The sequence below is a fragment of the Labeo rohita genome, chromosome 9, assembly GCF_022985175.1.
Source record: "Labeo rohita strain BAU-BD-2019 chromosome 9, IGBB_LRoh.1.0, whole genome shotgun sequence".
In the NCBI taxonomy this organism is placed as follows: domain Eukaryota; kingdom Metazoa; phylum Chordata; class Actinopteri; order Cypriniformes; family Cyprinidae; genus Labeo; species Labeo rohita.
This window is the reverse complement of record NC_066877.1, coordinates 32,887,967-32,902,054: the sequence shown is the minus strand read 5'-3', so window position 1 is coordinate 32,902,054 and position 14,088 is coordinate 32,887,967. Positions and strand designations below refer to the sequence as shown.

The following is a 14,088-nucleotide window of genomic DNA, read 5'->3' as shown; positions in this document are numbered from 1 at the left end:
TTAGTTGCACACCCACATTAGTGCATTTTTCTTTGCCTATACGTCAATATAAACACGCTAACACTGAGGGTGGGATTAGATGCTGGTTTCGAGCTGCCAACAGCTCATTACCTTAATGAGGTTTTACAGCAGCCAGAGAGACGCGTCTTCATATTCGACAATGTCTAATTGGGTTAGTGATGGGCTGACGGTGCAATTGATCTCAGTGACGTTCCTGGATGGAAGCGAGAAAGGCTTCGGTCGTGAAAGTTCCCTCGTTTTCCCATTAAGGTCTCACCTCGGGCTATGTTTAGGCTCGTTAGAAATACAGCGTGACTTCATCCCAGAAAGACTCCGAGGTGTCTGGCCTTTGAGACGGCGTTGACGGATAGCCTGTTGTCTTAGCTAGAATTGCAATCTGGGTAGCTATGAAAACTCTCGCCGTTTTAAATGTAGGACCAGCCATTTGACCTTTGCAAACACGACCTGTGGTCGCATGCGATATTAAACCCGTATCTGCTCTGCATCCCAGAATATGTACTCCTTGTAAGGCGCTCGGCTGAATACCGAACAGGATTCCTGATTATTCAATTTAGCCCGGGCTGTCGAGTGCAGAATGTTGTGTCATTTTATTGTCGAGTCATTAGTGAACTGTCATTTGTTATGGATAAAGCAATTCATCTCCTTTTTTTAATGAGCAACACAATTAAAGTCTTAATGAAGCCGCTGTATGACTCCCAGATTGCTGTAATCAGTCTTTATTGAAGTTTTAAAGTCACGTTCCACCTAAAAAACCTGCTGCATTAATCTAAGGGTTGTTTGTACAAAGTGAGGAGCTATAAATCTGTGGATAAAACATTCAAATAGTAATGCAGATTTATATATTCATCAAGGGATAAATTACACAGCACTCATTTTTAATACGCCCTGCAGTTCATCTTGCTTGCATGCGCTAATGAACTGGTTTAATTCACTAGTGTTTGCCAGGTCAAGCATTGCTATTACTATTGTTCATATTTACACTTTGTGGTTTGAAAAAACCCTTAACAAGCTTTTAATCCTTCACCGTTGTGCTACAGATAAAGAGAGGTGTTACTTTTCTATGGCAGGTTTTGACCTGGGTCTGTACGTAAAACAAACCGGAAAACAGAAGACATTGAGCACAGCGCTGAAAAGGACCGGAGCTACATAAGCTGTAGCAACCAGTAGGGGTGGGTGATAGACATAATTAACCAAGATTTTTTACATGCTCACGTGATGTGATGTGCTGCAGGGTCACAAAATGTAATGTTTTTAAGCATTACGGTTTAAAAACAATTGATTTTAAGTTGTTAAAATGCAATCAGCAGTGAAATAGAACTAATTTTGCTATATGCGCACACTGTCTGAGCACTGTCAGAGAGGCGCATGCACATAAAGATGGAGCTTATATGTCACTTAAAGTGACAGCAGTCTCATATTCCTGCTGTCTGTCATTCATGCTAATCAAACAACAAACGAAAAGAAATCTCTCACTGCTCTTGACTAAATCACTTTTGTAATTTTAATGGGAAAAAATATATAATTAATTTACACAGTGAAAAATATGTAGTGTATTTATATATTTGATTATGCAGTGTATGTAGCATTTCTTATTTATTTGTTCTATTGTTTTTTTTCTCCCATTGCTTGTAATTAGTGTTTTATTCTTATTTAACCTCTGACTGTTTACTGTTTTCAGTGAACCATTTTTAAATTGAGGCTAAAATTTGTTTTTGTGATATTGACACATGTGACAAAATTATGACACTTCCATGGTCAAAAATATTGTTATCATAAGACCTTAGTTAAAGAAAAAAAAAACCTATGTTTTGATATATATCGTTACTGGGAAATAAAGTTACTCATGTCGTAGGGCTGCACGATAAATCGAAATGAAATCGCAATTGCAATTAAGCAAAAGCTGCAATTATTGTGCGCATCTTGTCAGGAAAGCACGGTTCTGTGATCAGTAGTAAATCTCCATCCAAAGGTCAGAGGGCGCTGTGAGCACGGAGACTGTAGCGTACACTGTAAGTTTGAAAAAGTTTAGCTTAACTGTTTAATATGTATAAACAGTGCTCTAAACAGTGCTCATAAACAGCTGTTGAGATAGTATTCTCAAGTGAAATTAGTTGAGGCTTGGACCTGGAAACAGCATTCATTGGTGCATTTGTTGGACGCATTACATCACCACTTAAAGGAGAAGTCCACTTCCAGAACAAATATTTGCAGATAATGTTTTTAGCATTTCAGCATTGTTCTCCATATAATGGACTGATATGGTGCCCCAAGTTTGAATTTGCAAAATGCAGTTTAAATGCGGCTTCAAACAATCCCAAATGCGGTTGTAAACGATCCCAGCCGAGGAAGAAGGGTCTTATCTAGCGAAACGATCAGTTATTTTCATAAAAATAATACAATTTATATACTTTTTAATCTCAAATGCTCGTCTTGTCTTGCTCTGCCTAAACTCTGTGTATTCTGGTTCAAGACAGTTAGGGTATGTTGAAAAACTCCAATCGTATTTTCTCCCTCAACTTCAAAAATCATTTCAAAATCATCCTACATCGCTGCAGAAGTACCGACCCAGTCTATGCAAAGTGAACATGCAAAGAAGATCAAACACCCTTAACAAAAAAGGTAAAACAGCGATATAGGATGATTTTGAAGTTGAGGGAGAACATGAGATGGGAGTTGTTCGACATACCCCTAACTGTCATGAACTGGGAAAAAACTCAGTTCAGGCAGAGCAAGACAAGACAAGCATTTGACATTAAAAAGTATATAAATTGTATTATTTTTATGAAAATAACCAATCTTTTCACTAGATAAGACCCTTCTTCCTCAGCTGGGATTGTTTACAACCGCATTTGGGATCGTTTGATGCCGCATTTAAACTGCATTTTGAAAGTTTAAAATGCGGGGCACCATAGAAGTCCACTATATAGAGAAAAATGCTTTTGACTGCTTCATTGATTCAGTGTGACTAATAAACACACGACTACGACAAAATATTGTAGTAGACCAAAAATGCAGTGTGCTAATCAACATAGCTTTTATTACTGCTTAGAATACTATGAAATATGTTGCATGCCTTATTCTGTGTAGGAAGCCACATCATCTCACAGAAGGAGTTGTTTTAAACACTCGACTGACGTTATGAAGTGAGTTTGGAGTGTTATTAAATGTGGTATTTTCACATGCTTTCAGATGGAGCAGAATTTACTACACAGAGCCATAGTTCACTGAGAAGCTACACAAACAGCTGTCATTATCACTGAATGATATCTTCTATTTCATTAACACGTGATTATTCGTCTGCGATAATGAATACGATATTCTGTAGCAAAGTTTGTTTTATGTGAGTGCGAATCATAGTTTGGTTTAAAAGCAACCCCTTTGCAGCCACTTAGATAATTTAGCAAACACACACGGTACCCTAGCAACCACCCAGGACACCCTAACACTGTAGCAGTGTATTTTTATTTATTTATTTATTTATTTATTTGCATGGATAGGCGCCACTCTACTCAAATCTAATTGGTTTGCTTTGTCTGTTGATTTCTTTCCACCTGCAGGTAGCATCGCAACATCTAGGACAGGCACGCTGGAGGAAAGTGCTCAAACCGAACCTGTCCCGCTGAAGAACCGCATGGCTGTGTACCAGGCGGCGGTTTCCAAACAGGACAGAACCGGCTTCTCCAGCTCGGTACTCTTCACATACACACACACATACACGGGTGAAAACTGATCCAATCATAAGAGACTCATGAGTTGCACAAGACAGATTTTAAAGGGGTCATCGGATGCTAAGTTCACTTTTACATGCTGTTTGAACGTTAATGTGTGTTGGCAGTGTATGTACAAATCTACCCTATAATGATAAAAATCCATGCAGTGGTCTTTAATTGATCTGTAAAAATAATATCCCTTTATCAAATGGAGCCATTCTCAGATGCCTGTCATTGTTGCGTCACACCCACAAAGGCCACTCCCGCGATAGTTGACTGACATTAGTGTCTGAGATCAGTTGTAACAGTCCAACCTACATGTTTTGATGCCGGAGCAGGGACGTAAGTTAGACAATAATTGAGTGATTGAGGTGTTGTGTTGCTGGATTTAATGATGAGCACAGTGGTCGTCATTTACTCCTGACATCTGAGCTGCTGAAGATGCAGGTGATTAAGTTTGTTTGTAAAGGGAATGTGCCTCCAAATCTACATATATCTGTCTATGTTCGCTCGAATCATTCGTGATCCAGCTTCACTTACAGCAGAAGTGAGTATAAGGGTTTTTTATGAATCTTTGCAATTGCCTTTCCTAATGAAGTGCTAGTTAGCAAGTTTAGCGGCTAAACGCGGCTAAATGCGGCTAAAGTAAACAGGCTCGTCACTCCACAGAGAGAAGAGAGGGGCGGGGCGAGCAAAGCTCATTTGCATTTAAAGCAGCCTCGACCAGAATGAGATGATTTTTGCAGAGCTGATTTTGGCAAGGTAAAAAGGGTGTTTTTTTATACTACCACTGAGAATTTTTAACCAAAGTATATTACAGACTTTTCATTAAGACCCTAAAGAATCATTTCAACTTGTGGAAAATGGACATCCGATGACCCCTTTAAAGATATAGTTCACCCAAAAATTTAAATTTGCTATTAATTTACTCACCCTCAGGTCTTCCAAGATGTAGGTGACGTTTTTCTTGAGTAAAACAGCAAAGAAGATTTTTAGCTAAAAGAGTGGTCCTTGGTGATTCGTAAAATGCAAGTCAACAGTTACTGGTTTTTAAAAATAAAAAAAACATATCAAAGTACATAAAATTAATACCCATGGCTCCTGATGATATATTGAGGTCTTATGAAGTGAAATGAACAGTCTGTGCAAGAAACTGGCTATTATTTAACACATTATCACCTGTAATCCAGAGCCCTAAAAGCCTGCAAAGTTAACATTTACATGTTGTTAAAACATAAATGTGTGTTGGCAGTGTGTGTACACAACCACCATAAGGATGAAAATCCACCCAGTGGTTTTTATTTAATGTGTAAAAATAATTTCCCCTTTTTCAAATCAAGTCATTCTCAGCATCTTGTCTGCATGATGACACACCGACAGAGGCTGCTCCCAAGATAGTTGATTGACACGGCCGTCTTACCTTAGATCCGCCCTGAATGAGCTAGACAGTCCGATCACTATTTTTTCGATGGGACGTAGACAAGAATGGCTCCTAAGCGATTGAGATGTTTGATGTAATAATGAACATAGTGGTCGTCATTTACTCCCGACATCTGAGCCGCTGAAAATCGGCTGAAAATGCAGTGGATTACGTTTGTTTGTGAAGGGAATGCGCCTCCCGATCTAAACAAATACGTCTATGTTCACGCGAATCATTCGTGATCCAGCTTCACTTATAGTAAAAGTGATTATAAGGATTTATTTTATGAATCTTTCATAAATAATGTGCTAGTTAGCAAGTTTCATGGCTAAACGCGGTGAAATGCGGCTAAAGTAAACAGGCTCTTCACTCCACAGAGAGAAGAGAGGGGCGGGGCGAGCAGAGCTCATTAACATTTAAAGCAACATTGACCAGAACAGGATGATTTTTGCAGAGCTGATTCTGGCAAGGTAAAAAAAAGTGTTTTTTACACTACCATTGAGAAATTTTAACCAAAGCATGTTATGGACTTTTCATTAAGACCCTAAAGAATCATATCAACTTGTGGAAAATGGACATCCGATGACCTCTTTAAGCAAACGGTCAGGTGTGATGTCCTGTTCACGAGCGAATCATTTTTTAAAACTGGTTCTTTTAACTAGATGAACTAGATCACTAAATTGGCTCAAGCAACATAGAAGTTACTTAATGAAAACTCACTTTTGGATATGCCTGACAGTTAATTAACAGCAAATTTTCATTTTTGAGTGAACTATCCCTTTAATTCAAGGTGTAAACAGGGCTTAAGAGATCTTGCTTCATCACTATCAGCAATCAGTCATATTTAGACAAGTCTGAAGATCTTCTGTTGAGAAGACTAGCGCTATTTACTCAGCAGTTCCCATCCTGCTGTCTGAGTGCCATCAAATTGATCAGCCAATATCATTTCAATGGGGCAAATGAAGCACTCGTGCAGCACGCAAACTTGTTATGTCAACGTCTCATTAGAGCAAACGATCAAGGCTGATAAATTCTGACTGTTCTGCGTTTAAACACTGCGTGAGGACCGAGCACTCGTGTCAAATTCATGTATAATTCCAAACTCATTGATTTATACAGTAATTGCTGCCTTGATACATCAAATCACAAAAGAAACCAGTGTGCGTTTGATTTGCGCCCCTCGTCGCGGTAATAGAGACAGAACGAATGACAGACAAACGCAGTGATGAGGACGGAACGGGAGACCAAATGAATTAGACAAGCAGTGAACTTCACTAAGCAGTGCATTATGCAGAAACCTCAGGTCTCCAAGGATCTGGCAGTTCTGGTGAAATATCCTAAAAAAAGGCTTCTTAGAAAAAGAATTTAGTGACATCAGTAGTGGCCTTGATTCGGGTGCCTTGAGGAGAACATAATCACCTGTATTGCACTGGAAAAAATCATTTCCTTAACAGTATTTTTGTTTTGTGTTTTCCAGTAAAACATCTTAACATTGTTAAAACAAGAAACATTCGATTGAGAAGCCAAATGGCTTGTTTTCAAAATAATATACACCACTGTTCAAAAGTTTTTCATTTGAGAGAGACATTATTACTTTTGTTCAGCAGGGGTGCGTTAAATTGATCAAAAGTGTCAGTAAACACATTTATAATGTTGCAAAACCTTTCTATTTCAAATAAATACTATTCCTTTCTATTCATCAAAGAAATATGAAAAAATAGCACACTGACACACACTGTTTTCAACATTTATGATAAAAAGAAATGTTTTTTCAGTATATTAGAATGATTTCTGAAGGATTACTGAAGTCTGGAGTAATGATGCTGACAATTCAGCTTTGCATCACAGAAATAAATTACATTTTAAAATTTATTCAAAGAGAAAAAAGTTATTTACAAATGTAATAATATTTCACAATTTTACAGTTTTTACTGAATTTTTGATCAAATAAATACAGCCTTGGTGAGCAGAAGAGACTTCTTTCAAAAACATGAAGACTGGAGCAATGATGCTGAAAATTCAGCTTTGCATCACAGAAATAAATAACATTTTAAAATTTATTCAAATAGAAAATAGTTATTTATAAATGTAATAATATTTCACAATTTTACAGTTTTTACTGAATTTTTGATCAAATAAATACAGCCTTGGTGAGCAGAAGAGACTTCTTTCAAAAATATGAAGACTGGAGCAATGATACTGAAAATTCAGCATTGCATCAAAGACATAAATTATATTTTAGAATATATTCAAATAGAAAACAGTTATTTAAAAATTGGAATAATATTTCTCAGTTTTTAGTGTTTTTACTGAATTTTGATCAAACAAATACAGCCTTGGTGAGCAGAAGAGAATTCTTTTTTAAAAACATTAAAAATATTCGTTTTCGTATTCACTGAATATATGGCTTCTTTAACTCACTAAAACTCTTTTTTTTTTTCTTTTGACATAGATGTGCTTTAAATTTAGCCTCTATTTGTCATGTCATATTCATTTTAGGCAAATTTTCTTTGACAAAAAAAGAACCAAAATAACATTTTAGTGCATTTTTACTGAAATCAACACATTAAACTGTCCATGTGGAAATCAGATTTTCTAAAATAAGATTATTAGTAAAGCATTAGCTAATATGTAAATGTGTGGTAAATTAAGTTCCCATATTTTAGAGCCTTTTTAGGATATTATGTTATATTTAGTGCGTTGTCAAGGTAGCAGCTTTTTTTAGTTTTTTTTCATTGGCAAAATGTAAAAGATTAACACCGAATGAGGTAAATCTTGCATTATGCCGTTTTTCTTCTCTGGATGACGCGAAACAACTTCATGTCCTTGACGCTCCAAAGCCAGAGTGAGGTGAGGGGCCGAATGCCTCGTTGGACCCCACAGTAGAGAGGTCATGTGCGTGTGCAGTGACATCATTGTTTTCTGTGGCTTTTGTCAGAGTGTGAGAGTGAAATGTGATGATGGCTGACCAGTGGGAGTTCAGCACCTCTCCAGAAACCCAATTCTCTCTGTCTTGCTCTCTTTCTCTCTTTTTGGCCAGCTGCTAAAAACAGCATTGGCACGTCCGCTCTGTGCCAGTGGAGGTCAGATCCCTACAGGAAGGGAAAAAGTACAGAGAAGTTACTGCTTCTGGGAGTCCAAGTTAAAATCTACCGATAAAGTTGATGGCATAATATTGGTTTATCCCTTAGTGTTTTAAATGAACAAATATTGCGGATAGAGTAAGGCACTTACAAGTCAAATACAAGAATAAAATACAAAATACAAGACAAGTACTGTAACGGCTTTACTGTAACCACATTTTTGACTGTATGTAAACAATTCAGCCAACAAACAAAAAAGCTCAATTGAGGGACGAGTCCAAATCAGTGTTGTTATTGTTAACTAGAACAATTAAAAATATATCTGCAAGCAACGATTGCCAGGGTTTAAGCGCTTTAGGTATTTGAGCGCATAAGGAAAATGACATTACATGTTATTTAGCAAGCCATAGAAATATGTTTTTATAACATTTATGACTGTTATAGCGCCAACTGTGGTCTGATCTCCCTGAAACTTTGCATGCTTGTTTAGAATCACCTGTCGTATGTGTTCAGCGGGTTTTGTGAAGTTTTGAGTTTTCGTTTAGGCTTTATAGGCTTTTGGTTAGATTTGGACCCCATTATAAAGAGTAAATTTCAATAATTTTTAATTTTAGTTTTTAATAATTATTTACCTAGAGAGTCCACAGAATTGCACTGCTGTGTTTTTTTCCAGACTGAGCGAAAAACATAGGACTAGGTTTTTCACATCTTCTCAATCATTAAAAAAACAGTTTGATTGACAGCTGTGGTTCTAGAGGCAAAGTTGTTTGGACGAGGAGGTCTATCATACGATGTGAATATTGCATGTATGTGCAGAAAAACGTGCAATGTACAATCGTTTACGCCCTCAAAAAATGCGATGCCGCCCCCCAGTGGTCGATTTCTTTCAAATTTCTCACAGAAATTTTGTACCTGAGACCTCAGCTTGAGTTCCTACATAATTGTGCAGAGTTTGGCGAAGATAGCTCATTCTCTTCAGGAGTTATAGGCATTTTACTAAAAGTGGCCTTGCCTCCTTCTAACGTTTTGGTGTCCCTTTGCCACGGTGAGTTGGTTCTGATCAGGTGGAAAACCTAGGACTATATTGCAAAAGTAGGTATTGCAAAAAATGCAAAATACCAAAAATTTCCAATCTGCATCGGCATCAGCCAAGAATTCCAATGACATAAGACATTTTAGGAGTTGTGAGCGTTTTCGTACTGTTGATCGCTGTAGCGCCCCCGTCAGGTCGATTGGGGCGAGCCTCAGTCACGTTGTAGGCGGTGTGAGTACTACCATCCCTCCAAGTTTCAAGTCTCTACGACTTACGATTTGGTCTGCACGATCAGTTTTACGTGGAAATCGTTCATCCATGACCTTTTTAACAAATAGATTAGGGTTTCAGCGTTACGTGCTTGAACCCCTAAAAATGGAATTTGAAATAAATATTACAAGAAAATAGAAATGTTGTCTGTCCAGAGGAACTAACTCAAAATAAATAACCTGAGGTACTAAAATTAAAGGGGTCATATGATGTGATTTCATATTTTCCTTTGTCTTTGGAGTGTTACAAGCTGTTTTGTGCATATACAAGATCTGTAAAGTTGCCAAGATTAAAGTAAGAGATATTTATTGTAAATGTTAAAACTCAGCCACACCTTCCTAAAACAGCTCATTCAAACACGCCCCCACAAATCTACGTCACTGTGTGGGAAGATTTGCATAACGCCGCCCAAATGTAACTTTTATTCTCGCTGTAGTATTGTTGCAGCCTACTACTACATGTATGTTTGGCCTTCCAAATGAGAACACAATATATTTAAAACACTGTTCCAGAACAGTACAATGCAAATATTCGAGTGTGTGCATCACAAATGCAGACATGGTTTTACGTTTATGCAGCAGACAGTATGAGTCATTATAATCAGTAATTATGTCCTCACTGGATGCAGCAATTTATAATGGGTTTATTGTTTTTGTCTCGTCGTGCCATTAATTTAAACTATAAAGAAATACAGTATTTAAAAAAAATACTAATTAAAACAACAAAAGCACCTAAAATGACTTAAAACTCAAAAATATTTATAATTACCATAATAGTACATAAATAATGCTGGTTCAAATTATATTTTTTCAAATGTCATATGTTGTTGTGTTGTTTATAGAGCTTAATTTGTGGTAACATTCTGGAACATTCCTTTTAGTTAGAGTAATAGGTTAAAAGCATCAATGTGTTATTTAAAGAAATAGTGGTGATTGCTGTGATGTCTCTTCACAAGGCCATATTACATGCTGTTAAATGAGACAGATGATTTAAGCCATGATGACTTGTGAAATATGTGCTCTGAATAAAATTGTAACAAGTCAATAAATAAATAAATATATAGAAAGAGAGAGAGCGAGAGAGAGAGTCATGGACAAAAATATCGGCACCCTTGCAATTCTGTCAGAAAATGCAACCCTTCTCTCAGAAAAAACAGAGAAGAAAAGTCAAATCTAATACAGTTCCACACAGAACACTGTGGACAATGCACTGGACAAAATTATTGGCACCCTTAACTTAATATTTGGTAGCACCCCATTTGGAAGAAATAACTGAAATCAATCACTTCCTGTAACCATTAATGAGTTTCTTACACCTCTCTACTGGACCACTCTTCTTTTGCAAACTGCTCCAGGTCATTCAGATTTGAAGGCTGCCTTCTCCCAACTGCTGTTTTGAGATCTCTCCACAGGTATTCGATGGGATTCAGATCTGGACTCATTGCTGGCCATTTCAGAACTTTCCAGCGCTTTGTTTGTAACCATTTCTGAGTGCTTTCGTGTGTTTCGGGTCATTGTCCTGCTGGAAGATCCATGACCTGTGGTGGAGACAGCTTTCTGACACTGACCACTACGTTGTGCCCCAAAATTCTTTGGTAATCATCAGATTTCATGATACTGTTCACACGTCAAGGCATCCAGTGCCAGAAGCAGCAAAGCAGCCCCAAAACATCTTTGAACCTCCACCACTTTTGACTGTGGGGACTGTGTTCTTTTCTTTGTAGGCCTCATTTCTTTTTCTGTAAACAGTACCATGATGTCCTTTACCAAAAAGCTCTACTTTTGTCTCATCTGTCCACAGTACGTTCTCCCAGAAGGACTGTGGTTTTGTCACAGTTTTGGTAAACTCCAGTCTTGCTTTTTTATGCCTTTGTGTCAGCAGTGGTCTCCTACCATAGCATCTCTTTTCATTCAGATGGCGATGGATAGTGCGAGCTGACACTGTTGTACCCTGTGTCTGCAGATCAGCTTGAATTTCTTTGTTGTAATCATTAATTTTGCTCTTCTGTCCACGTCCAGGGAGGTTAGCTACAGTGCCATGGGCTGTAAACCTCTTGATGATATTGCGGTCAGTGGACACAGGAACATTAAGATCTCTGGAGATGGACTCATAGCCTTGAGACTGTCCATGTTTTTCCACAATGTTTTCTCACAAGTCCACAGACAACTCTTTACACTTCTTTCTTTTCTCCATGCTCAGTGTGACACACAACACAAAGGTTCAGTCATCTTTTCTCCATTTTAACTGGTTGCAAGTAACTATATTGTTACTTGCCACAGGTGTGTTTAAAAACAAATTACAGGAGCATCACATGCTTGAAAAGCAATTATTTCTTATAATTTTGACAAGGTACCAATAATTTTGTCCAGTCCATTTTTGAGTTCTGTGTAAAATTGTATTAAGTTTGACTTTTCTTCTCTGTTTTTTTGTGTTGTTGCAGTGCAAACAAAAACAATAAGCATGGGAATACCAAAACATTTGCAAATGGAACAATTTTCTGAGAGAAGTGTTGCATTTTCTGACAGAATTGCAAGAGTGCTGATATTTTTGGCCATGGCTGTATATAGTACAATTTATTGCTTTGAAAATACTGTAGTGTATAAACATGCCTCTTTTTGGTGCAAATTAGGCTCATTGTAGATTGTGACTGTATTCACAAAAAGCATTTTTTACGTACAACAATTAATTTTAAAAGAATATGAAGACTTGTTGAAAATGTATTTACCCTCAGGCCATTCAAGCATGCAGATGAGTTTGTTTCTTTATCAGAACAGATTTGGAGAATTGTAGCATTACATCACTTGCTCACCAATGGATCCTCTGCAGTGAATGGGTGCCGTCAGAATGAGAGTCCAAACAGCTGGTAAAAACATCACAATAATCCACAAGCAATCCACACCACTCCATTTAATCAATTAACATCATGTGAAGTAAAAAGCTACATGTTTGCAAGAAACAAATTCATCAAGGCATTTTTAGCTTCTAATATGCACAGATCAAGAACCATTTACACGCAAAAACAGTCCTAAACAAATATGTGGGTGGATTTTGATTTGAGAGGACTTCTCAAGTCATTCATTGATGAACTGGATTATTGTGATGTTTTTATCAGCTGTTTGGACTCTCATTCTGACGGCACCCATTTACTGCAGAGGATCCATTGGTGAGCAACAGACTCATCTGCATCTTGGATGCCCTGATGGTACATAAATTTTCAGCAAATACTCATTTTTGTGTGAACTATTCCTTTAACTTTTGCTGTCAGACAGTCTGTTTATATTTTAGCATGTTTGTTTTCATATTTTCATTGGTCATGGCAGCAGTTATACATCAAATGATGGAGACAAGCGTTGTATCTGGGCGTAAATCCAGATGCTGTGTAGTCAAGCGCACTTTCATCATTTTAAAGAGCTGATTCAGGTGTCTGGATCGCAGTGCTGACAGTGTGTCAGATCATATAAGTCTGCTGTATCCTGGATCTGATATTTAGAACTCGTTCACAATACAGAATTGCACCATGCAAACTGCATTCATTCATTTTGTGGATGGAATTAATTTGCAAAATTAATAACTGAAGTAGACTCTGAAACAAAGCAGACGGCATGTGCAAATAAACAACACTTCCAGCAGGCGACAGCATGGAAGGGTTAACAGGATTGCTGAGTAAATGAAACCTCACAGTATCAGGGCCTCACAATATCATGCCATGCAAATAAGACTGTCATGCAAAATCTTAAAATGTGATTTTGTAAAGCCACAGAGATAATGAGATGAGGGTTGGAATCTGTGCTTGCTTGTGCGTGTGTGTCTGTGTGTGCGTGTAAGCCACATTGTCTCATGAATATATGAATATTTTTGTTCGATGGTGGATGAAGACGAGAGACAAGTGATCACACTTTCACTCCCCTAATCTTGCAGCTCTTGAAAAAGCATAAATCTCCTTAGCATGATTTTCAACGCAGGCGGTCTCTCTCTCTCTGTCTTTGTCTCTTTCTTCATCAGGTCATGGAGGAAGCCGAGGTTTGTTCCCTGCCTGGGGGTCTGGCCAGTGTCCGCAGACAGTTCGAGAATGAGGGCATGTCATCATCTCACACCGTCACCCAGATTCAACACACACACAGATCTGTGCAGGTCAGTGTTTTGGAAGATACTTGGAAACTGCTTCCTAAACTGGTAACTTGTAATATATTTTTTTATATTTTAAAACATATTAATCAGCACAACAATCAGCATATTAGAATGATTTCTGAAGGATCATGTGACAGTGAAGACTGGAGTAATGATGCTAAAAATTCAGCATTTGCATCACAGGAATAAATTAGTTTAAAATATATTCAAATAGAAAACAGTTATTTGAAATTGTAATAATATTTCATAATATTACTGTTTTTACTGAATTTTTGATCAGACGAATACAACCTTAGTTAGCAAAAGACACTTCTTTAAAAATCTTAACCATAAGCTACAACTAAAAACCATAAAAACAACAAAATACAACTATTTGAAAATCTGTAATCTGAGGGGTGCAAAAAAAAAAATCAAACTACTGAG

At 37.4% G+C, this 14,088-nt stretch overlaps 1 protein-coding gene across 4 annotated transcripts in view; it reads left to right on the top strand.

The window, feature by feature from the left end:
- xirp2b (xin actin binding repeat containing 2b) overlaps positions 1 to 14,088 on the top strand; it is a 134,259-nt gene that overhangs the window by 86,473 nt on the left and 33,698 nt on the right. For 3 of the 4 annotated variants that reach the window (XR_007828419.1, XM_051119185.1, XM_051119186.1), the window contains 2 exons: positions 3,579 to 3,709; positions 13,540 to 13,668. Coding sequence is in view for 3 of the 4 variants with exons in the window: in XM_051119185.1 (XP_050975142.1) it covers positions 3,579 to 3,709; positions 13,540 to 13,668 (260 nt within the window). In the remaining variant the exon portion in view is untranslated. Of the gene's footprint in view, positions 1 to 1,088; positions 1,191 to 3,578; positions 3,710 to 13,539; positions 13,669 to 14,088 lie in introns of all 4 variants that reach the window. The other variant, XM_051119188.1, reaches the window with a different exon arrangement.